Raw genomic sequence first — 26,769 nt, 5'->3', positions numbered from 1 at the left:
TATATATATATACTATAAAATTAAAAGCCATTCCTTTTAAATGCATAGCACAGTAATGAAGGCAGCAACATATGATAGATAGAACAGAACAAAAAAGACTATTAATAATCTTTCATTGTGCAAAAGTATAATACAAAAGGGTATGGCTCCAATACAGAGCAGCGCAAAGCACTTAACACTTGTGTTCAGAATGATGTGCTTGAAGCAACATGGAGTCATAGCATGCAGCGCTCCGCATAAAAAAGGGAAGAGATATTGATGCATAGTGTATTATATCTGTGCAATATTTTATTGAGTCTTTTCTTTTAACAGTTTTAAATTTCAGTTATTGTGCGCTCTTGAAGAGAGTTTCATCGTTTTGACTGTAGTAACCAAACGCAGCACGCAGGTTGAACGCTGAAAGGAGGATGACAGATAGCCGGAGCATAGAGAAGAGTTTACATGAACTTGACTTAAATATTCATCTGTACATTGAACTATGTAACAGCTTCAGATCACTTAAAATATAGTGCTCGAAAACTTTTATGGTGCTTTATAATGTTTTTGTGCCTTTCGTGAGGCTTAACAGTAACACAAAATAGTATATGCATAATATCGGATTTGGATCGGTCTCGTCTGACCGATCCCCGATCCGGCGGTGTGGTGACTGACAGCCACACATTAAACTCAAAACATTAGATTAATCCACGCTGGAGCCTGCACGACCCACGTTAAGAAAAGAATTCCGCATATAACTGCAATTGCAGGTTTCAAACAGAGATGGCGACAAAGAGGCAAAAATTATGAACTGCAGATTTAAAAAATCATTCCGTAAAAATATTATTAAATGAAATATTTTATTAAATACTATTTATAACAAAACTTTTGAATGTATAACAAAACTTAAGGGGTAGGTGATACGATTAAAATCTTATATCGCAATATGAGTGTTTTTTTTCATGGTAACAATACATATCACAATATAGTTATATTTGCTTAAAATAAGGTCTTTATGATATCGACATTTATGATATTATAGAAATTTCATAATTCTTATCACCAGTGTTAATATAAATAAAACTAATACTAGCCTTAAAAAAAACAACTCGAAAGATCACTGAAGACAAGTTAACTATCAGTGATCAAATATGAATAAGGAAATAATTAAAAACAACAGGACAAAAAACAACAGTAGATTTAGCCAAGAGCAGTGAGAGATTTTCTCATTTGTTGTTTGATTAACATGAATGACAGATAGCAGGAATGTTAGACTGCTGTCACTTTAAGAGCTGCCCGTATCCAATATACTGTTACACATGTTTTCTTTCTCAGCTGTTTGCTTTCACTTAAGACCTAAATTAATGTTAGGGTTAGGTTTACGAGGATACTTGCAAAGATTGGCATTTTGACACAAGTGTGTGTATTTAACCGTTCAAGGCCTATAAAGTGGCAAAAATAACGTTCAAAACTCCCGTGCTCTATTAGCACCATTTTCATGTGCGCGCACATACAGCGAAATGAGTTTGCTTTCACTGCAGATTGCATTTCAGCGGCTTAAAATGACTTGTTTTTAAACAGCAACGTGTAAAAATGTGTGCAAATGATACGTTTTTGGGGCCACGTAGCACAGCAACGTCACATGAGCGTGTAACCACGATGGAGACGATAGTTCAAAATCTCTACTGGATGACAAATTTCTACCAGTTAATATTGCCCGGTATATTGCCCACCCATACAAAACTTTCAATTCCCATTTCAAATCCACTCTTTGGTTTGGTTGTGTTGGTTTTCCACTCTCAGTCAGAGCACAGTGTTTGGTTACAGATCTGCCCCGTCCCAGACACCTTGGGGTGGGCACACATACCACAGACGCCAGAGGAGCACAGCCGGGGCTTTACCAGAGGATTCCTGAGCTGAATGATCAATGAGACTGAGAAGGAACAGATATGATGAGCCTTCAACACAATATGATCACAAAATATATTGTATAAATTGCACATATGTATTTACATAAATATATGTTGAACTAAAGAGGTCATCGGATGCCCATTTTCCACAAGTTGATATGACATACTTTGGTTTTTCAACGATAGTGTAAAACAATCCCCTTTTTACCTTGTCAAAAACAGCTCTGTCCGCAGCGACCCGTTTTTGGTGCATGTTCCTTTAAATATTAATGAGCTCTGCTCACCCCGCCCCTCTCTTCCGTGGGGTGACAAGCCATTCTCATGAGACTGTAAACTTTAGCCGCATTTTGCTGCGGAAATTGCTAACTAGCACATTATTAGGTGATTTGCAAAGATTCATAAAAAAACCTTATACTCACTTCATCTGTAGGTGAGGCTGGATAACGAATGATTCGCGCGAACATAGATGCATTTAGGTAGATCGGGGGGCGCATTCCCTTCAAAATCAAACAGCTGTCTTCAGCAGCTCAGATGTCGGGAGTAAATGACGCCTGCTATGTTCATTATCATTATCGCTTCTGAGTCATTCTTATCTACCCCTGCTCCGGAGTCGAAACAATGGCAGACTGTTCACAGCTCACTCAGGGCGGGTCTAAGGTAAAACACCAGTGTCAATCAACAAGCGTGGGAGGGGCCTGTCTGTGTGACGTCACACAGACAAGAAGCTGAGAACGGCTTGATTTGAGAAATGGGGATTTAAAAAAACACTGGGTGGCTTTTTAGTAATATTGGGTGGTTGTGTACACACACTGCCAAGACGCATTTCGGTTCAAACAACATGTAAAAGTGACTTTTTCATATGATGACCCCTTTAAAAATATATGATTTTGCTGGTGGCTGTTTTTGCACTGATGTCAGACCTTTTTATTTATTATGAATGATTTGATCTTGTGGTTTGAGCTTATCAGCCTACAGAAAGAATTAAGATGAATGAAGTAGCTTTCATTTGTGTTTAAGTATTTAATTAATTGGATTCTCCACCAAAGCAGGCTTTGAGACTGTTGCCATAACAGGAAAGTAGTTAAAATGCGGCATAATTCTGCACTGTTACCATGATATAAAATGGCTCATAGTGTGATGGTCAGACTCATCAGAGGTGTGTCCCGTGTGTTGCAGATGGGAGGAGGAGCTGTCGAGAAGAGAACAGATGGAGTCGATGGTGCAGACGCTGCAGGAGGTGAGCTCACCTGCGCAACAGCCGTCTAGACTCTCTCACTGTGATACTAATTACATTTGCCATCTATATGACGTGGGCTTCTCACTTTACAACCTTGTAGCTGAAAACGATGACATCCAGATATCTTGATGCAGGGGAATACTGACATTATACAGTTAAAGCGTCGTATTTAACATGTTTGTATGCAAAACACAAATAAGATTATTTTTCTGGTCAAAATATATGTGGAATATATGATTTTTGTAGTAAACAGCACAGCCTAAAGAGAAAGTTCTGGCATCATTTACTCACCCTCATGCTGTTCTAAACCTGTATGTGTTGAACACAAAGGTATTTTTAAGAATGTTGGTAACCAAACAGTTTCGGGTTGACTTCCATAGTATGGAAATAAACACCATGCAAGTTAATGACAACCATCAACTGTTCAGTTACACACATTCTACACGACATCTTCTTTTGTGTTCAGCAGAAGACAGAAACTCAAACAGCTTTGGAACAGCTTGAGGGTGAGTAAATGATGACAGAATTTTCTTTTTAGGTTAAATGCTAAAATATATTAGAAATCATACGTCTAAGGGCCGATCTAAAAATCTGTATGTAAAAATAAAAAAAATAAATGGAAAATTTAATTAAATTATAGATTTTAAAATGAACTGGACAGAAAATATATACGTCATACTTTCCAATCTTAAAATGCATTTTGAGTTATAGCAAAATGTATTTTTTTAAATGTATTTTGAAAAATTGTAATACATTTACATAAAACATATATCAAAATGGCCAGAAAATAAATGAGAAAAATATTAGAAAACTTACTTCAAGGGGCAAGAAAATACAAATACATTTCCAGTCTTAAAATACATTTTGATTGAATGCAAAATCTATTTGTGAAAATGTATTTCTGGGCAATATAAATATATTAAAATAGAAAATATATTTGAAAACATACGGAGGCAAGAAAATAGTTTTGAGAGAATGCATGGCCAAAGTATTTGGGACAATATAAATATAATAATGGCCAGAAAACATATGAGTATATATATATATATATATATATATATATATATATATATATATATATATATATATATATATATATAATGTGACAAATATTTTTTCTGTATTGGTTCTTACGTTTCTCCTTTAAAGTCTTAGAAGAGATCTCAACGATGTCTCAGTTTCCTCTCAGATTGATCAAAGTCTGCAGTCAAAAGTCAAGAGACATTAAAGTTTAAATAATAAGCAACCACATAGCAACTGCATTGAATTTCTTTATTTTAAATGATAAAATTACATCTGGTGTTCCTTGAAATGACCCCTAAAATACACGATGAGCAACTTCTCACACATGTGATCTGAGCAAATATAAACTGCTGTGTGTGTGTGAGACCTCAAACAACCTGGGACAGGGCTGTAAATGGGATGCATTTAGGAGTTTGAGAGTTTAAATATGTCCGCATGGCCCAGTGCCGCATCCATGTCAGTCTCAAACTCCCCACATTCCCTCAGAAACGCGCTGCAGGTGTGAGATCCATCCTCTGCTGATGCAGCGGGAAAATCAATAAATGGCTGCATCTTTGTTTTGGATTATGGGTCAGCAAAACCGCTGAGGAGAGAAGCGTCCCCAGAGATCCCAAACATGCTCAGAGCCTGCTTTTTGAGTCATATAGATTTCCTCTAAAACCTTCAGCGTGGTGGGGATTTCATTAGACTGGAAGAGTGTGTGTTGTGCTCAGGCTGGGTTGTTGTGCTGCACTGGCATCATGTTTAACATCAAGATCTGTCTGTAAACTTTATTAAGACATTTCTATTAATCAGAGAATTCTGAAATGAAAATGATCAGTTCCCACTATAATATGAAGCAGCACAACAACATTGATAATAATCAGAAATGTTTCTTGAGCAGCAAATCACATATTAGAATGATTTCTGAAGGATCATGTGACACTGAAGACTGGAGTAATGATGCTGAAAATTCAGCTTTGCATCACAGGAATAAATTAAATGTTACAATATATTAAAATAGAAAAGAGTTATTTTAAAATGAAATATTATTTTACAATATTAGTGTTTTTACTGTATTTTTGACTAAATAAAGGCAGTCTTGGTGAGCAGAAAAGTCTTCTTTTGACTGCTTTTGCTGCTAAAAGTGTCATCACATTCAGACTATTTCATGTATTCTTATGTTGCTTTGTGTACTCACGTTTGCCTATATTTGTGTTTGGGTGTGTTCAGAATGTAAACGAATCCGAAGCCATTCAGGACGAGTTGAACGAGAAGGTCGAAAGACTGAAAGCTGAACTGGTGGTCTTCAAGAGCCTCATGAGCGATGTGAGTATTTCCATATCTGGAGACCAAAATATCACGGAGACTTGAGACATTTTCTTCAGAGAAGACAAAAGTCAAAATCTGTTTTTTTGATTCATTATGAAGATCAGTATTGTTTAGTTTTATCACATTATGAGATCACAACATGTTTTCAGTCCAAGAAACACAGTATTTATTGGATGATGGATGACGTTTTTACCAGATTTGATAAGAATGTGAGTTTTTAATCAGGTCACAGTTGAATTGTTTTGCCATTAATATAGCCATTGCTCCTGACATGGCGTTAAATCATAAATAAATGAAATAAATAAAGGCATTTTTAATCAGGTCTTAAATAGCTTAAAGAGACATTTCACCCAAAAATAAAAAAGTGCTGTTATTTTACTTAACTTCAGGCCACCAAATATGTAGGTGTTTTTTTTCTTCTTCAGTAGAACAGTAAAGAAGGTTTTTAGCTGAAACCGTAATCCTTGCTGATCCATTCATTCAGTTTTTAAGAATAAAAAAGCATATCAAGGAACACAAAATTAACACCCCTCACTACTGACAATATACTGAGGTCTTATGAAGTGAAACGATCAGTCTGTGCAAGAAACTGAACATTATTTACAACATTATTACCTGTAATAGAGCCTCAGGCAAACGGTCCGGAGTGATGTCCGAATGAATCATTCTTTTGAACCGGTTCTTTTTGGTGAACTAGTTGAATCAGTTCACTAAATCGGACTGAATGAAACGGTTCGTGGCTTGAGCTGCACAGATCTACAAGTTAGGCCTACTCAATCAAAACTCACTTTCAGATGCTTGACAGTCACACCGACTCAAATGAGCCGAAATACCGACATATATGATCATAAGATGCAGGTTTTGCTGAGTCTTTCAGCGCTTCAGTTCCTCTAACAGGCACTGAACTGAAGAAACAGTTCGACTGGAACCGCAGAACGATGAGCCGCTGAAATATGCATGTGTGAACAGAGCACTTGAATGAAGGGTTGAAATTAAATGGTTTATATAAAAAGGGGAGTTGATTAAGACTAGTTTATTCACTTTTTATGCTTTATATGCATTAGTACGTAAACAAACTGGTGAATCGGTTATCTGAACCAGAAACAAACTGCCCGAAAGAACCAGGGTGAGTAAATTAACAGCAAATTTTGATTTGAAATTTTGAGAGCTCTGTTTTGAGTCTCATTGTCATGATATCATTATCTCACGCATACACACCTTCGATTTGTACTGGCTGGTCTGGATGGTGAGGAATGAATAAACCGTTTATGCAGATGTCACCTGGATTTACGGGTTAATGTTTAGAGTTACTCATTTTTGCTTTCGAATTGCCACTGTGTGCTGAGTGTCACTGTGTGCCGTAAAAATCATAAATAGTTTTGAAGCAATAAAAGCTGTGAACTGAAATCACTATTTATTGTAAAGGCTGGCGGCCGCCGCCGCTCTAAAGCTGTAGAGAACCGGAGGAAAATCCTGGACCTGAAAGTAAGAGAGAATGCAAGACGTGATCTGTAAAAGCATTGAGTTTAATAAAGAAAAACAATTGCCCTGATTTGTTTAACGCGCATCTGTTTCGATAAAAGCTTATTTTCGCCATGGAATAAAAAATTGCAAACAGTAATCACGACTTTTTATCTCACAATTCAGACTTTTTTTCTTGCAATTCTGAGAAAAAGTCTTATTGCAAGTTTAGAACTTGCGTTTGAGAAATTTAAAAGAGATTTAAATGTGCAATTCTGAGAAGAATTATAGAATATAAAGTCACTATAGCGAGAAAAAAGTCAGAATTATGTAAAATATGACTTTTTTTTATCACAATTGCAAGTTTATAGTCTCACATTAAGACTTTTCTTCTCAGAATTGCAAGTTTATAATCTCACAAATGCGAGCTATAAACTCGGAATAGAAGTTCTCTTCCCAGAATTGCAGAATATAGAAGTCAAAATTCTGACTTTTTCCTCAAATGTGAGAAAACGAGTCTGAATTGTGAGATATAAACTCAAAGTTACGAGGAAGAAAAGGCAGAATTGTGAGAAAGTCCCAATTACTTTTTTTTATTCTGTGGAATTGAAATAACCTTCCATATGTTGCCCTAAATGTGTTGCGTTTTTAATTAAGAAACAACAAACAGAGTCAATGTTTTTGACTCCTCTTCTCCATACAGAATAAATGAGTCAGAGCAATTGCATGAGGCCTTTAGGTAAAATTAACTGCTCAAGTTTGTTGCGTGCCTGTGGATTTACCACAAGACTAACTTGTTGGTCGAAGCATCTGTGTGCAATGGCATTGATTTATGACTGATATGTTGATGTCCTTGTTGGCAGCTTATAATTGATGTTCAGCATGAAGATTATAATGATTTAGAGTAATCCTGTGGCATAGTGTGTTATTGTTAAGAGAATGTCTCGGAGTTTCTCAGTTTGAATCTGCATAACTACAGTATATGGCCACTCGCACACTGCAGCTAAATGCAATTGTCACTTAATGCTGTTTAAACACTGTTCAGTTGCATGCAAAAACGGCATTTTTCAACTCAATTCACTCCTGAAATTTAAAAAAAAATGTAGTTGGTGACAATAGTATTTTCTTTTGAATTTTCGTTTTTATTTGTGTGTAGTGTATAGAGAACCAAGCTGAACGATTAGTTGTTTATGTAGGGTGTTTTTAAATAAATAAATACGTTTGTTTTTGTATATCAATATTTTTTATTTTTAACAGAGTGAGCTATACTTATTTAAAAATATATTTAAATTTGTTTTTATTTTTAAAAGATTTTCTATTTTACAAATATAGTTTATATTTTTTTAAATATTAAAATGTATTTTTAAATTCATGTTTTTAAATGTTTTATTTAAAAATAATAACATTCATTTTAAATTAAAAATAATATTTTTCATTTGAACAGATATACAACATTTATTTACATTTTTTAATTAAAATATTGTTTATTATTATTTTTTTTGAAATATTACACTTTTTTCAAAGTAAGTTAATATTTTTATGGATTAACTTACTTATTGATTGGACCATACTTGATATCTAAATTAGGTAATTGTCACTGCTTATAGAATAATAGTATAGTGCATACTATAGTTCATAATATGGACAATTCATGGAGAATTGCATAAGAGTGAAAATAAAGTGACTATTGCTTTTTTAAAAATGACTGACGTTCATAGACCAAACTTTGAAGACAAAATCCACCCTGACTAAGCACAAATCTAATGACATTGCTACTGTTAATGTTATTTCTCAAGCATCATAAATTCATTATCTGTACAGAAACAGTTTTCTTTTCATTTTCTAACACGGCCTGAATCTTTGTTCAGCAAATGTCCGACCTCGATACCAAGATTCAGGAGAAAGCCATGAAGGTGGACATGGACATCTGCAGGAGAATCGACATCACGGCCAAACTGTGTGACGTGGCTCAGCAGAGGAACTCAGAGGACATGTCTAAGATGTTCAGCATCAGTCCATCCAGAGCACCAGCAGACAGGGTGGGTAAAACACGCAATACTAGAGTAAAACTGCTGAGGCAAGATCTCTCCTGCCCTGCACATGAGGTTATCACATTGCACTGCAGCCCAACCCACACTCTATGTCCAGTTCCAGTGCATGAGCTGATTTTAATATGTGGATCTAATAGGGGTGTGTGATATTCATTGTCTGTGATAATATCGTAATTGTTGTTTTAACGATATGTGATGTCACACACGTTGCAAAAAACATGTCTTAAGAATCCAAAAGCATTCACTTGCCTTTTAGAATAGAATGCAGTTAGAATGTTATGAAAGAAAAATATATCTCTGTATAGGTTTTTGTTTTTCTATATTTATTAGATATGATATACTTAAGTATAGAAGCCCGAAGAAGCCTATAATTGCGACTTTTTTTTTTTTTTTTTGCAATTGCTAATTAAAAATCCCACAATCCTGACTTTTCTCAGAATTGCAGGATATAAACTCGCAGTTACAAGTTATAAGGTCAGATTTGCGTAATTTCAACTCGCAATTCTGAGAAATAAAGAATTGTGAGATTTGAACTTGCTAATGCGAGTTTTAAAATCAGAATTTCGTGATATAAACATGAAATTGCGCATTATAAAGTCAGAATTGTGAAATATAAACTCTTATAAATATAGTCTGTTCTCGCCCTCAGAATCAGACTTTATAACTCGCGATTGCAAGATCATTTCTCAAAATTCAGAGAAAAGTCATAATTGCAAGAAATAAGTCACGTGATCGCAAATGTGATATTAACTTTATACGACAGTTTAAAAAACATGAGGTTAATATTAAGTGAGTTACATTTTAGACACAATATTCTGTTTTTATTTATTTATTTTTGTTGTTGTTTTTTTCCACCAAGAAAACCAAATAAAGCTGGGGCAGAACATTTGTGCGTACACTGCAGTCGGTTCCTGAATTAGACTGTTTTTGTATGAATCATTTGAGTCAATAATTCAATAATCTATTAATAAAGACAGCCACTTGCTTCATTTCTAAATTCATTTCAAATGAATCGTTTGAATGAATGATTCAAAGAATCACTCGTTAATCACTCATTAAGACAGGGACTTGTCGCCACCTACTGGCGGTTTTTAGTGTCATATTTATTTTTCCATGGCAGGCCTGAACCAGCCGAGGTACTGGCATAAAATCACACTTAAGTAAATATCGTTTGTGTGTCTTAGATGGCTGTGATGTGCAAAAAGAAGGAGAAGAAGCCAGTATCAGATGAGGAAAATTCAGAGATGGATGCAGATCCCAGCACTTCGGAGGAGGACGTCCCCTTCAACATCACAGACCAGATGAAACGCATGCTCAACCACCTGTGAGTCCTCACAAAACCCAAAACAGATTCAGGTTTCAGCCTGTGATCTGTGATCATCTCATGCTTACACTCTGGCAGCACCAAGTGGAGATGCAAAGAATTGCAGAAAGACTAAAGCATTTTTTTGGTGGGGGCGGGGGTATTGTGCAGGTTGCTTTTTTCCCATGTATTTGTAATGAGTGGGGACTGAGATTTTAATCTTTCAACTTTGATGTCATAATCATGTAAAGCTGGTATTTCTGTGTTTTTCTCATTCTCACATTCACACTTTCACTAACAGCTTTAGCTGCTATTGTAGCGCAAACCAAAGTGCCTGATTCTGATTTCCTCCTCAGATCTGATATTTTTGAGGTTCTTCACATTGCACTTTTGGAAATATGGATCATATCATACACTGGTCTTAACTGCAAAACTTCTTATCTGACACGCATGCAAACAAGTAAGAAGTAAACACAACTTGAATACACATTTCATTCAAAACACAGTGTTAATATAATTGAAATGACATTATAAAGAAATCAACTTATATTTGGTTGGAGTATTGCTTTAATTGCTGAATTACATTTCTGCAAAAATAGCATTAATTCCACCTAGGTTTTTAGACGAAAAATTTAGTTTACTGTCTCAAATGAATCATTAATTACAAATGACTAAAACAGTAATGAAATCAAGTCATGTTAAGTTGGAGTGTTTCTTTAACCCTGTAAAGCATTTATTTGTTTGACATTTATTTGTTCATCTCTCAGTCATCATTGTATTGCATTGCATTATATGTTTTGATCATAAAACTAAGCATTTAAATATCATCTCACTAAGATATATTATTGGAGATATGGTGTGACTGATATTTATATGGATTCATAAAGATCTCATTGATTTACATGACAAGCTATCAGAATTTCACTTTACTTTTTGGCCATGTAAATATAAACATCGGCACCAAATTGCATGTTTTTGCTCAATTTGGGCTTCTATATTCATACTATATGAGCCATAAAAACCTTATGTATACATAGGACAAAAAACAACAACAAAAAAAAACAAGCGAACATTTTTTATATATATTTAAAAAATATTTTGTCTAAAATTTCAAAAAACAATTCCATTAAAAAAAAATAGATTTTTCTGAATATAATTTTATATGTCAGGCTTATATATATCAGGCTTTCACATTGAAGTCACATTGCAAAACAACAATTACACATCCAAATTCCACGAATGTGACTCAGATTAAGATTAAAACTGTGAGTGCAAATTTTGCCGTTCACAGTGAGGGAAAAATCAGATTTGGGCCTCATTTAACATGTTTGTGTATGTATGCGTCCTGTTTCGTGCTTGTCTATACTCTCGTCTTGTGCAGGCGATCCGAGACAGTCTTCACTGTCTGCTCTTTCTCTCTCCTCTCTTTCCGTCCCTTTCTTTTTCCTCACACACAGACATTGTTCAGATAACTCATTTGTTGCTAGGCGGGAGACATTTGAGATCGATGATGACTGTGACAGTTTGACGTGGGAAGAGAACGATGATACGCTGCTGTTATGGGAGGATTTCAGCAACTATAATATGCCCTCCGGCCTTACTAACAACACCGGTGCCCTCGACTGCAACGGAGACGCACAAGAAGCGGTGAGTTTCCATATACACACTACTGTTCATATGACTGGGCTTGTTTTGAAAAAAGTCTCTTCTGCTCGCCAGATCTTGTCTGATTAAAATACAGGAAAAACTGTAAAATTGTGAAATATTATTCAAATTTAAAATGAGTGTTTTTTATTTGAATATATTCTAAGATGTAATTTATTCCTGAGATGCAAAGCGGATTTTTAAGCATCGTTACTCCAGTCTTCAGTGTCGCATGATCCTTCAGAAATCATTCTAATATGCTGATTTGAAACATTTCTGATTATCATCAATGTTGAAAACAGTTGTGCTGCTTCCTATTTATGTGAAAACTATTTTTGATGAATGGAGAGTTCAAAGGAACAGCATTTGCTTGAAATAGAAATTTTTTGTAACTATAAATTGCATAAAAATTTTATAGGGCTGTTGCGATTCGTCGATTTTATTCGACTATTCGATTTTTTTAAATCCTCGACTTCATTTTGCTTGCCTCGATAATTTTTTTGTAACTATAAATTGCATAACATTTTTATAGGGCTGTCGCGATTCGTCGATTTTATTCGACTATTCGATTTTTTTAAATCCTCGACTTCATTTTGCTTGCCTCGACTAACCAGCAAAATACCGGAAGTGGCGCATTTCACGGACGAGAATTAATAAAACACATTTTTAGTCTGTTTTCCAAGGCTGTATGATATATTAAACCCATTTTAAAATCCTAATTAAGCATAATTGTGAATTCACAAACAATTTATAGATAATATAGCTACGATTTAATTAAATAATTATATGTGATGCAGTTCTAATACAGTATATGCGCTTTAATTATTTACATGCGTGTAGGTTAAGTACATGTGTCACACAGCGGCTCCGTTCACAGTAGTTCCACAGGAACTGTTATCATTTACATGTGTGGAGCATCTCAAACTCCATCTCTGCATGTTGTTGTGAGTTTGGGTTTATTATAACGTTCATCTGGGAACGCAACGTGCGCCATTTCATCAGATTTGTAAGGTAAATCATTTATAAATCTACGCAAACACAGGAGAATACATCACGGTTTCAAACCCTCACTCTGAGTTTACACGTTTTGATGTCCACATATTCTTTTAATTACAGTGGCTGTAGCATTTCTGTCCTAAAGAAATGGCCAAATATTAAAGATTAAGCGGACATTTGAATGAAATGGTGCTTGGTCAATATTAAACAAGGATTAGATCGCACAGTAATGTGTAAAAACAATCGTCAGGCCGTTGGCGCCCCGTGCAGGCCTTTGTTGTAATGCGTAATGTACATTAGCTCTATTGTTTATAATACATTATGTATTTTAACAGTTTTGTTCAATAAAACCATATGATTTCTTGCTTTTGATACTTTATTTGAACTAATTATTATTGCCTCATTGTTATTATATATGTATTTTAAGTCATTTTAAAGCCTATTGTTCGCTTACATATTTTTATTACCACAAAAATGTATTATATTTATAGGGCACTATGAAATCTGTTTTATTTCCAAATTCATTTTTTTCCATTTTCATTTTTCTATACTCCATTTTAATGGTTAAATTAAATTGTATTAATCAAAAAACCTGTCTAATTAATTGAGTTTTACAGTTTTATTTTTACCAAATTCTGTTTTCCATTATTTTCTGGATTCATTTGGATCCATTTTAATGGTTTCATAAAATTTTAATAATCATAAGCATCTCCAATTAATTGATTTTATTTATTTAGAAGTAAAATTGTAGATTTTTTTTGTGGCAAATTATTCGTTTAGATTCATCTAAATAAAAATCGTTAGTGGCAGCCCTAAAATTTTATAAGATGTCTTTACTGTCAATTTTAATCAATTTAATGCATCCTTGCTAGGGATGTAATGATTCACTCAACTCACGATTCAATTCGATTCACAAGGTTTTTTTTTTTGGTTTTTTTTACAAAATGAGATTTAAGACAAATTATAAATGAAATGTGTCCTTTTATTATTGCTTGGACAAAATGCTGCATGTTTCTTTGTGAAACTGAAATATAACACTATAATAATATACTAATATATCACTTGTATATTGTTGCTCTTTTGTTGGTTTTGATTGCTTCTATTGTCCTCATTTGTAAGTTGCTTTGGATAAAAGCATCTGCTAAATAACAAAATTTAAATATAATGTAAATGTAAATAACAAAACTAAATTGAAATTTTAAAACAAGCCCCAAATCAAATAAATAAGCAACACAAATAAAATAAATCTCTTCATATAAACAAACTAAGTCTTTGTCTGTGCTCTTTCCATTTAAAATGAGAGACAACCACTGCATTTGAATCGTGATCCAAACAAAGATGCAGCATACATGCAACATGAGCAGTTTTTAATCTAAATTAGATTGTATAATTTCGAAATTTGAAACAAAAACAGAATGGTCTCACTTCAGTTTTGTGAAACTATACATACAAAATATCTGCATGAAACCGAAACAGCAGACGAGCTGAATGAGACGCAGATTCACTCTCTGTCAGCAGGTGGCGCTTAAAGCGTTTCCTTGCTTTCCGCTGTAAACAAAGCAGCGCTGCACTTATGAACTTTAATATGCATTATACAGAGGCAAGATGAAAATAAAAAATATCATCTAAATTTTCTAAAGACAGTAAGTTGCCCTCAGACATGCATTCATATAAACTCCTACCTCTAAATGAATCGCGATTTGTTTAGCATCTCAACCAATTTGAATCGTCACATATTTGAATCGATTTTCAACCGGCTCGCGGTTAACCTTTACATCCCTAGTCCTTGCTGAATAAAAGTATTAACCAAAAGGATTACTTTCTGTTGTCAGTGTTGTTGTCAATACATGTGTACAAACTGAGAGTAAATATAACTGAAATAAGCCGTTGTGTGTCTTATTTCTTAGGACTGCAGTCTGGGAAATCTCATCGATGAGACCGAGTCTCTTTTCAAGACCAGAGAGCAGGAATATCAGAAGACAATCGGACAAATCGAGGTTAGAATGTGTCTGTTCTTCTGTATTTTCCACCCGAGCCCAACTGTGATTGGTTGTGGTTGTGTTTGTCCTCCTACTTGAACCTCTTGTCTTTTCTGACACATCAAATGTTGTATGTAATTATATCTTTCTCTCTGACACACAGATGGAGTTGGCCACGGCTAAGAGTGACATGAACAGACATCTGCATGAGTACATGGAGATGTGCAGCATGAAACGAGGGCTGGATGTGCAGATGGAGACGTGCAGGAGAATGATCAAGGGTGGCAGGTGATTTCACTGCTGATTCAGAGAAGGCAGCTTCACTATAAAAACAGCTTCATCTGAAATGTCTGTGGTGTTCAAAACTACTAAAGGAAAATCCTAGCAAAATTAGGCAAGACGTGATCAGCTTACAAATGATAAATCACTTCCATTTTCATCTGAGGTTTTCTTCTCTTGTATGACAAGACTGATCATTTCTTTTTATTTACAGCAATTAGGAGTGGCAATATATTAAAAGAATACAATCAAATAAATATAAATAACGTACTGAATTTTCAATAACTTAATATTCCTCTGCGCTTTTTATTATCAATAAATGTACACCATTTAAATCGCAGCATCGAAGTAAAAAATATTTTAGAGAACTTAATCAAAAATTCCAAGACTTTTTTTTTTTTTCTAATTTACACTCCGGTTTAGAAAATCTTTTCAAATCCCCTATATAACAAATTAAAATGAACAATATGATGGCAGTTTATATCTTGTTTTTCAGCTCTTTGTCACAAAATATGTTAAATGGCCTCATAATGTTTTTATGTTTATTTTAATTTTGTGTATAAATGTCTTTAGAATGAAAAGCACACAGATCACTGTCATGGCTTGCACAACTTTATTTAAAGATACATGTAATTAATGATCTGGTCTTTCATCAGGCGTTTTTGTGCTCAAATGTGACATTTGGAAGTGTAATCAAAGAAGAGACGCCACAAATCATGGCAGATATTATTTCTCATTCATGCATCACTCACTTGGTTCAAGTTGGGCACACTGCATTGCAGGACACAGTGTTTTAGTATCACTAATATAATATGTAGTTAAAAATAATATAGTTTCTTAGTATTATGAATTAATTTGTATTTTTTTCTATTTTCCATTTTCATTTTAATTTCAGTTAAAGTTTTTAACTAAATATTATATTATGTTTAATGTCTTAATAGTTTTCATTATTTTTTTTTATACATTTTCATTTCAGATTTAGTTTGAATTATTTTTATTACTTATTTTATTACATATTTTAATTAAGTTAAAACATTTTAAATTGAGAAATGTTTAAGTTTAAGCATTTTTATGTTATTTTATTTTAGTTAACGTTTATTTTGTTTTCAGTAATGAAATATGTTTCTTCATATACTGTATATACATATATATATATATATATATATATATACCATTTCCTGAGAATAATGTTTTTTTTGTGTGGATTTTAATAAATTGTCTTCTTTCCATCAGCTCATCTGCGAGCAGTGACTCAGGGAACACTGACGAGATACAAGAGGAGTCGGACAAGGACGGAGAGATGGAGGAGCCAATCAGCTGATACCTGCCCAGGCTGACCCCGCCCTCTTCCCCCCACGAGCTCCAGTCAGCTCTCGGGCCTCCCAGCAATCGGCCAATGGCGTTACACTGAGGGACAGAGCCCACTCACACAAGCCCCAGATCCTGTAGGTGCTTTAACGTCTCCGTGTCAGAGTGGGGTGGAGTTGATGAGGGTTGATTTTGTGCTTCGACATCAATATCGATGCGTCACATGGTGCCACAGCTGTCACAGGACGGCCTAACTATGAATCAGATCAATCCCAGCCAAAATACATCAAACAATACACCCGATCAAACCTGAAATCAAGTCCATATCTCGATTAGAAACCGGAAAACGTTCACGCAACATGAGTGATACATAAGACTGAAAGCCTATCAGACCAAAACGGACTGAACTCCTTGCGATTGAACACTTCGGAATGCTTTCCTTAATATCTGTGGCTTTTTATTTTTCTAAAAAACTATTTCAGAAATCGACAGTTTACTGCAGAAACATTTTGGCCTTTTTATGCCCGAATCCAGTCGTCGAATGTGGAACACAGAAAAAGCTCACGCTCTATGCAATCAGCCTTATTTTGTGATCTGTGTTTTCCCAGCTAACAAAACTATGCTCTTAGAATGTTTTGCTGACGTTCCCAGTTAGTTAGGTAAATGTTATTTATGAATGTTCTCTGAACATCAAAATGTCCAGTTTTCATCAAAATGTTTGAACCCTCTGGTGCTCTTCAGTATATTTTTTTACCCAAAAATTATGTTTTGCCGGGGGGGTTTTTTTCTTTAAATTTTTTTCATCAGAATGCAATGAAACTTGGTAAAGGTTTTGGCACTTGTTATGTGAACAAAAAAAATACATATATATATATATATGGACATAAAAAGGTTTAAGGGTTTAGAAAAAAAGGTTAAATGGCTGTGAAAAGAAGAGTCGCACTTGTATTTTTCATAATCAAAAAATGACCGCAGTGGAAATGAATGGGAAGTGAATTTTATCTAGTGGAAACGTTTGGTACTGCGCTCAAAGACAGTCTTAAAGAAAGCTGATTTTTTTTTTTTTTTTGTGATATCAACTTCAAATTTGGAACACAACTTGTTTAGAATTATGGCTTTGACTTTCTCACAGTTTTAAAGTAAAATGTTTTGGAAAATATGTAAATATTAAAATACGTTAATTATAACAATAAAGCTAAGCATCTATAACTTTTTTTCATTTCACTTTTTAAACTTTTTTCACATCAGCAATAATCTGCGAAGCGTCTTCTTTAAGACAAGAGACCAAACTCAAGTCTATGCTCCAAAGCATTCGAAATTTATGACAGTTTTTCAGGTCTATGCACAAAAAGTGCTTAACAGGTAAATAAATGGATTATAACTACTGCAAAAATATAATTTAATACCGTAAAATCCCCTAAAAATACAAAATGTTAAATAAAAAACATTCAACTAAAATTTATCGAAATAAAAAATAATAATTCAATAATTTTTACCGTCACACGAGGCACATCAGAGGGTTAAATATGTTTTTTCCTGGTTCTGCGAATGTTAAGGGAACATTCATTTTGATCATTTTGCAAACGTTATTGAAATGTTAGTTTTGAATGTTCGCTGAAAGTAGTTTCGTTTAAAAAAGTCAGACGAATGTCCAACTAAACGTTCCATGAATGTCTTTTTGCTAATATTTTGAGAACATTATTAAATACCAGATAAATCTGAACAAACATTCTACTGAAAAAATGTTCGTTGATAACTTTGAGAGAGCCTTGCCAGAACGTTAGCAAAACGTTTCCTATTAGCTGGGTTTGATTTGCCTTAGGTGATTTCATGTGTTATGTACAATGTTCACGTGTTAATGTTTACGCACTTAATGGCAGAATCTGTGGAACGGTGTCCCATCATTTTGAGCAGCAACCAATAATGATTGAAGCTTTTCAAGAGTTACACACATCAATATCTCAAACATTAAAGAGCTATGTGCCTATATATACAGTACATTGCAGATTCATTTTGGATGGCCTTACTGCATTTCCATTTCTTTCTAAAGTTTGCGCTCATGATAATCATGGGGGAAATTATCAAATATATATATATATATTGTTGATTGTATGGGGACTTTCGTGATTTCAGGTTATATAGTCAGAAGAGTTTTCAGGTGGAGGTTTTGATTGTACATAGACCAAGCTGGGTGTATCTGAAATTATACCCATGTCTATAAATATATGTAGATGCAAAAGCATAGGATTATGGCATTGCTCCTCATGATGGCCACTGTTCCATACAGATTCAGGTTTGTTTTCATGGATATGGCTTATAACATTTCTGTATCAATGAGGTTTGTTAATATTAGTGGCCTTTTTGTTTTCTTTTTTGGCTTCTTTATATTTAGCATTTTTATCTTATACGCTATTGGTCGAACGTTTGGAAGAATTAGGATTCTTAATGTTTTTGAAAGAAGTCTCTCCTGCTCCTTATTTGATCAAAACACAAACATATTGAAGCAGCACAATTGTTTTCAACATCGATAATCATTTCTTAAGCATCAAATCAGCATATTAGAAGACTGGAGAAATGATGCTGAAAATTCACAAGAATAAATTGCATTTTAATATATATATTATTACACAATATTACTGTTTTTACTGTATTTTTGAGCCTAAGAGACTTCTTTTAAAAACATATCCCAGTTATTCCAAACGTTTGACCAGTAGTGTACATTCCTGGGTAAAAAAAATTGTGTTCGTACATATTATTTTAAACATATTTAATCTGACATATGGGGAAATTTGATGGCTTTTATTAAACCGATCAGTGATTTAATTATAAGCTCAGATGTGTAATTATAAGCTCAAAATATGGTTGCAAAGGGTTTAAAATATATATTTTATAGTAAATAGATTTTGTTTTTTCATTTAGCTAAAACATCATTTAGCTAAATAGTTGATAGCATATCTGATCAAATCATCTGTATATTTTGCAATTTAGTCTGTGTATTTGATTTCCTAACTTATGAAAGATTGGACAAAATCTGGCTTTTGAATCGTATAAATATATACAATTCTTTTGATTTTATAATCTTCAGGGTATCTGGGGCTAATTTGAATGCTTTCCCCTGGAAAATGAATCATGCACTTCACAGTCTTCACCTTTTCAAACACTGTTGGTCTGTTTTTTATTGTTTATGGTGAAAATCAAGCTAATTTTTGTCTGAATCTGGATCCATAACATGGGCCAGATGTCTCTTCTCAAAATCAATTTGATGGTTTTTGAACAGATGAAATACACACAAAATCATATTCTGAAATGGAAAAAGGTATGTTACATGTTTTCTGAATTAATTCCACTGTGTTTATGATGTTTTATAGAAAAAAGTTACAATTAGGCTATATCTATAAAGTATCCTAAGGAAAGTACGAGTTAGTAAGTGTGAGCTTGAATGTTGTATTCAGAAGTAACTTACTGAAACTGGATGAGAAAGTAATGCTGCCATCATGTTTGTGTTTTTGTCATTTTAAAGAAAGCACAAAATAGCAGCAAATGTAAGTTACAATTTCTGTAAAACATGAAACTGATGTGATGGGGGTCATGTAGCGCTAACTAGCATAAGCATAAAGCCAGAAACATACTCAATAAAATTGAGTTTGTGTAGCATTTGACATCACAGACTTGCATAGAATATGTTTCAGGCCGAATATTTTGTCTTCATATCAAATATGGTGTTTTTCTTAACCCTTGTGCTTTACCTAACTTGGTGTTTCCAGTCCAAAAATGTCTTTTGCCTTTTAAAAACTGCTTGTAAAGCGCTCATTATGCTATACTATCACCAGCGCTGGGTAGATTACTGTAGCCCATAACTGATTACAAATGACATAGACATTAGACATTACGCCAAGGCTTTACGCAATCATGTAATCCATAAAAACGTAACTGTAATCTGACTATGGGCATTTTAAAATGTAATATAATCTAATTACAAGTACTTCATTTTTGTAATCCAGATTACATGTAATCAGTTACTACCCAGCACTGATTATCTCCAAATCTTGGATTCAGTCTTTTTGTGAACTTGTTTTCTTTCAATTAACTAAGCTTTTTTATTTCTTTTTGAAAGTGACTGGTCATCTGAGCTTATTCACATCAGTTTGTGAATGAAAAAAAACACATTATTTGTGGGTCATTTTGCCAATATTGGCTCAAAAACTGAAGTGCATAAGTTTAAATGTGTTCTAATTAAATGAAAACAAGTTGATAAAAAAAGACTGAATACAATATCTGGTAATAATATGGCATAACAAGAAGAAATTTATAAGGAATTTTTTTATAGGCAGGTCATTTTTAATTGGGGGAAAATACCCAAACATTTTTTGGGAAGTTGTTGTACCACATCTCTGTAAGCAAAGTTGGCACATTTCAGCCTAATTCAATAACATTCAATGCTTTTATCAATGAATGTACAGAATATCACACGAGGTCATGAGTAGAAAATGTTATTTAGCTCATGAGACACAACGTAAGTTGGATGTTTTGATCATATGACCACTGGGTTTCGACCATACAAGGTCTTTTCTGCACATTTTGATTGTTCTGATCTGGACTGAAGTGGGGGTTTGCGCATACACAATACCCTTGCACAATTACTTTTGAAATGAATATGGAATTTCTAATGAAGCATAAAACACCAGTTCATTAGACCCCCATCATCGTACCAGCATCAGCGAGTTTTACCGAAAGCCTACGAAAGATTTTCAGTTTCTGACTTTAGCAACATCTGTGGCCTGAATCCTTCTCATAGCACTGCTTATTATCTTTATTTTTATGATATTTACTTTGACATCTGAAATGATCAGTATACGTACATTAGAACATTTATATGTTGTCTTTGTTATTAGTTTTTGCTGCAAATGAATTTTCCTGCTGTAAGCTACTGGTGTATGTTTCAAAATAATGAGTGTAATTGGTGCTGGGGTCAAAAAAATTAATAAAAATAAACCTAATTGAATAATTTGCTTTGTTGAAGACCTTTTTATTTTGTTCATAAAGAAAGCTATCTTTCTATCTATCTATCCATCTATCCATCTATCTATCTATCATTTGTTCTGTTATTCTATCTATCTATCTATCTATCTATCTATCTATCTATCTATCTATCTATCTATCTATCTATCATTTGTTCTGTTATTCTATCTATCTGTCGTTAAAGTATTTCTATATTATTGCCTCCCAGAACAGTCTACCACGACTGCGTTCCCAAACAGCTGACATTCATCTCCAAAAGCAAGACCGCATTTATTGTGTTTTGTCTGCTCACTCGAAGCGCAAGTAATTTATTATATTTTACTTTCCTTAGTGATATTTAGTGCCAGTTTAGTAGGCAGTGACAATTTTGTTCTCTCTGACTCGTTGGATGGATGGAAACGGTGCTTATTCGCAAATGTTTTATGCGATAATATTCCAATTTTGCAATTTAGGATGGAAACCTGGCTATTGACTCGCTCAGGTTGAGTTATTCTGCTGGGCTCTAACTGATTAACAGGCTGATGTACCTTGGAAGGGTGAGCAATTCCAGCGCCTCTGAAGCCGTGGTGCCGGCACACTCGCTGCAGGAGCATTCAAACGAAGATGCCTGGAGAAAACAAACAACACAGATGTCAACCAATCAGAAACTACATCCTCCTGCTGATACGATTTAATCAGTAACGTTACTCACTTTGAAGTACTGCTGCAGGCTGTCAATGAGGCTTCCTTGAGGACTGATGACCAGCGAGAGGTAGTTGGAATCCTCTCTGAAGCTCCTCTGGAAGCCACAGCTGAAACGACAGAAGAATATCAGCAACACATATAATCAATGAGTCTGAAATGAATGCAGGTGTGGATGTGTGATGCTACCTGTCTCAAGTGCTCAGGTGGCATAGCTTGAACTCCATATTGGTTACGGGAAAGGTGTACTGAGGCCAGTAGCTCTGCAGACACTCGCCCTCCTCCTTCAGACGGGACAGGCAAACCATCAGGAACTCATGGGCATCCTGAGAGAAGAAAGAGCGAGGGATGATAAGGGTAAATGCAAGTCTGAATGTAATACATCTGAGCATGAATATCCAGTCATCGTCTCCCTCACTTACTGATGGTCTCCCAAGAAATCAGGATGGTGAGATTCAACGCAGGCCTTCAGCGTAGACAAGAGCTTCGCCTTCAGATTCTTGCCATTGCCTGTCAGCCTGGCCATGTGCAGGTCGGTGAGCGCCCTGGAAAGTAAAAAACTAAGTTTTGCTGCTTCGAAATGGTTATTTTCCATTTAGATTGAAATATAATGTTGCATAAATTCAATGTTGGTACCTGAGCATTGTGCTTCCCTCATTCCACCGCTCCCGCTGGGAAAGTACATCGTCCCGGAAGGGGGAAACGGTGAGGAGGCACTGCAACACGGAGTTCATGTAGCACGTGTTGCCTAAATTGGGAAAACTGTGATGGGAGGTCTTCAGTTAGAGGGTGTCTGTGAAAGGCACGTTGTATGTGAGTATGTACCATCAATCCAACATTTACCCCAAGTGCTTGATTTTGATTGGGGATGCTGTCGCCACAACATCCGCCAACTCAACATCATCCCACGTATCGCTGCCGCTGCTCTGTTGCTCAATCTCAATCTGCTCCTGCTTTGGACTGCCCTGTATGAGCTGCAGTATTTTGGCCTGGGACAGAGTGTTGGACTGCACCGTCATACTAGCCAGCACACCAAGGATGCTGGGAAAACATCAGGGATATGTTAACATTGTTCTTGTCCATGTGAGGTTTGCTTTTATACACACACACACATATGTGACCCTGGAGCACAAAACCAGTCTTAAGTCGCTGGGGTATATTTGTAGCAATAGCCAAAAAAACATTGTATGTGTCAAAATTATCGATTTTTCTTTTATGCCAAAAATCATTAGGATATTAAGTAAAGATCATGTTCCATGAAGATATTTTGTAAATGTCTTACCGTAAATATATCAAAACTTCATTTTTGATTAGTAATACGCATTGCTAAGAACTTCATTTGGACAACTTTAAAGGCGATTTTCTCAATATTTAGATTTTTTTTTTGCACCCTCAGATTCCAGATTTTCAATAGTTGTATCTCGGCCAAATATTGTCCTATCATAACAAACCATACATCAATGGAAAGCATATTTATTCAGCTTTCAGATGTATAAAATCTCAATTTCGTAAAATTGACTCTTATGACTGGCTTTGTGGTCCAGGTCACATATATAATCAACATTAATTCCCATTACCCACCAGTCAAGATCCGCATCAGAGAAGGTCTGATCGCCAGCTGCATCTGTGGAGAGATTAATAATGCCGTTTTAATGGACCATTTTATTATGTATCACATATTAGATTAATGAATAATACAACTTGATTAAAACATTAAGTGTTTCAATAAACTTCTCTAACCTTCAAGAACTGCTGCGGCCTGAAGTTCAGCCAGCAGATCGATCTTCTCGCTCTCTTCAGATGTGGACACCCACATAGCGCTGGTAGAGGTGAAACCTCTGCTGGTCTCCAGATCTGATGCTCCACTTTCTGAAGATGAGGAGGAAACCTCAGCACTGGTAGAGGTGAAACCTCCGCTGGTCTCCAGATCTGATGGTTTGCTTTCTGGAGATGAGGAGGAATCATCAGAGCTAGTATAGATGAAATCTCTACTGATCTCCAGATCTGATGCTCTGCTTTCTGAAGATGAGGAGGAAACCTCAGCACTGGTAGAGGTGAAACCTCCACTGGTCTCCAGATCTGATGGTCTTCTGTCTGCAGATGAGGAGGAATCATCAGTGCTGGTAGAGGTGCTCAAATCTCCAGATATATCTATGAAGAAACCAAGACATTTATTAGCTATCTGAACATACAGTATAAAAGACAGAAAGTTGTTTACTTTAAAGCTGACACAAAGACCATCAAACTGACTAACCTCTAACTTCCATTTCCATGGTTTCATTCAGCAGATCTGAAGCATGTGGAAGCATCTTCAGTGCTGGAAGTGAAGCTCTGCTCTCCAGCTACATCTGAGAAGATAATAATATCGTTTTTATAATGCACACTAGAATTTTAATGTTACACCAAGACCAAAACCATGTCTTTAATGTTGAGGGAGGACCAATTTTTGTGCAAAGGAAATTCTAGGTGTAAAGTAAACAATTTTAACTATTTGCCTATAATGTTTTATTTTAAAATATGCATTATTCTTGTCGCGTCACATTTAGTTATGAATTACACAAATCATGTAAATGATAGCATATTATCAATTCTAAAAGGTGAAATTTGAGAAAAAAAGAGTTGAGTAGTTTGCATCACTGGACATTATGGTCAAACCTTTGACATTTGTAAACTAAAACAGTTATATATTAAATGTTTTTTGACTGTTAAAACTTAAACTTCGATTTTGTGAACAGATTCATTTTGTGATTCACTTATAAGTTTGAATAAGCATGTAAAAGCTTTAAAAAGTTTCCTGACCGCTAATTGCTTCTTCCTGGGTCTCGGCCTGCAGCTCAACCTCTGGATCAGAGGATCTGCTGACTGCAGGTGAGGAAGAAGCATCTTCTTGTGTGGTTCTGGTTGACTGAGTCTCGATGGACTCAACCACCTCACATGAGGACACACATGAGGGAAAAGTATAATTCTGCGGAAAAAACGGCACAGAGATGGAAACTTGCGCTTCTTGGAAGATGAAGAGGGAGCTTGGACACCTTCAGCAGGTGCAGCGGCTGAGACCACCACATCTGGAGAAGATGACACAAACTTGCCCCACTTCTTTTTCTTCTGCTCCTTTTTGGTTTTTCGGTCCATTTTGTCACCACAAATGTCGCTAGCCATATTCTGCAGAGAAAATAAACATAATTCATAATGAAATACCACACTGAACATTGCTAACAGTACTTGTACTTCTCAATCTGTTGATTTGGGGAGGTTCACTTTATATTTCAATTTCCAGAGAAATAATAGTTGGGAAATGCTGAATAACTTGAATAATCAGTAGACCTATGTGTTTGAGGAAAGTGTGACAACTAGCAGTAGCCAGAATCAATTTAATAATTCTGCTTGATACAGTATGTGTATGGCAAGCCGTTTTGACTTTTATTCATTCTCAGAATGTTTGTTTGAATAATAAAGACACAAAAATGATTCCATATCTTTATACCATATTTTATTCCATCAGAAGAGACTGAGAATGTACCACCATATGTGTTTCTGAGGTCTCGTTCATTACCCAGTGCTGTCCAAGAAACGTCTGATTCAAATGTAAACATTCCGCTGGTCTTTGACAGAGGAGCACGATCATAGAACGTTCGAAGCGTTCATCTTATTATGACGTAAGCTAATAGAACACGGTTGTTGGGTGATCAGGAAGGAGTAAGGTGAGCCACATACTATGGCAAGCCGTTTTGACTTTTATTCATTCTCAGGATAGAATTCTTGATATCAACAATTCAATTTTTACTAGTTAAAATGTTAATTCTTGATATCAGGAATTAGATTTCTACTAGTAACAATTGCTATTTTTGATATCAGCAATTACATTTCCACTAGTAACAATGTTAATTCTTGATATCAACAATTCAATTTTCATTAGTTAAAATACTAATTCTTGATATCAGGAATTAGATTTCAACTAGTAAAAACTATAATTCTTGATATCTGTAATTGTATTTTCACTAGTTAAATGTCACCATAGGCTGCCATTCAAAATCAATTGTTGATATCAAGAATTAATTTCTTACTAGTTGAAATTCCAATTTCACATATCAGAAATACAATTCTTACTAGTAAAAACCTTTATTTTTGATATCGGTAATTACCTGGTTACCAGTACAGATGTCTCTTCTTGATATCAACAATTTAATCGTCACTAGCGACAATGTTCATTTCTGATATCATGAGTGTGATTGTTACTAGTAAGAAAGCCATTTTAGATATCAGAAATGACCCTCCCAATTGTTGATATCAGAAATACATTTTCAGATATCAGAAAAGAACATTGTCACTAGTGACTATGAATATTAATGAGATCTAGTTTTCCCACAATCCTCGTTTTAGCATCAGCATTGACCAAAGATGGCGGAAGACCATCCATGCCCAGAAACGGCTCCTTCTTTATTTATTTGTTTTGTCAATGAAACATGAAAATTATATTATGGCTGGATTATAAGAATTGTGTAATCTTGCCCATCTGGTTCATTGCTTATTGTTGTTATTATTATTATTATTAGGCTATTTTATATGATTATTATTATTATAATTATTATTA

General features: G+C 34.9%; 1 protein-coding gene across 1 annotated transcript in view; it reads left to right on the top strand.

Annotated features, from left to right (window-relative positions):
- LOC107592882 (intermediate filament family orphan 2-like) overlaps window positions 1–17,205 on the top strand; it is a 48,813-nt gene extending 31,608 nt beyond the window's left edge. The window contains exons 3-10 of the mRNA XM_016282458.1: window positions 3,063–3,123; window positions 5,359–5,454; window positions 8,787–8,957; window positions 10,154–10,293; window positions 11,760–11,919; window positions 14,820–14,909; window positions 15,055–15,179; window positions 16,404–17,205. Of these exons, the coding sequence (XP_016137944.1) occupies window positions 3,063–3,123; window positions 5,359–5,454; window positions 8,787–8,957; window positions 10,154–10,293; window positions 11,760–11,919; window positions 14,820–14,909; window positions 15,055–15,179; window positions 16,404–16,491 (931 nt within the window). The 3' untranslated portion in view covers window positions 16,492–17,205. The remainder of the gene's footprint in view (window positions 1–3,062; window positions 3,124–5,358; window positions 5,455–8,786; window positions 8,958–10,153; window positions 10,294–11,759; window positions 11,920–14,819; window positions 14,910–15,054; window positions 15,180–16,403) is intronic.
- The last annotated feature ends 9,564 nt before the right edge of the window (window positions 17,206–26,769 follow it).

Source organism: Sinocyclocheilus grahami, unplaced genomic scaffold, assembly GCF_001515645.1.
Source record: "Sinocyclocheilus grahami isolate Dianchi unplaced genomic scaffold, SAMN03320097.WGS_v1.1 scaffold160.1, whole genome shotgun sequence".
Classification (NCBI taxonomy): domain Eukaryota; kingdom Metazoa; phylum Chordata; class Actinopteri; order Cypriniformes; family Cyprinidae; genus Sinocyclocheilus; species Sinocyclocheilus grahami.
Note: the sequence above shows the minus strand (reverse complement) of the source record. Positions and strands in the feature narration are given on the sequence as shown.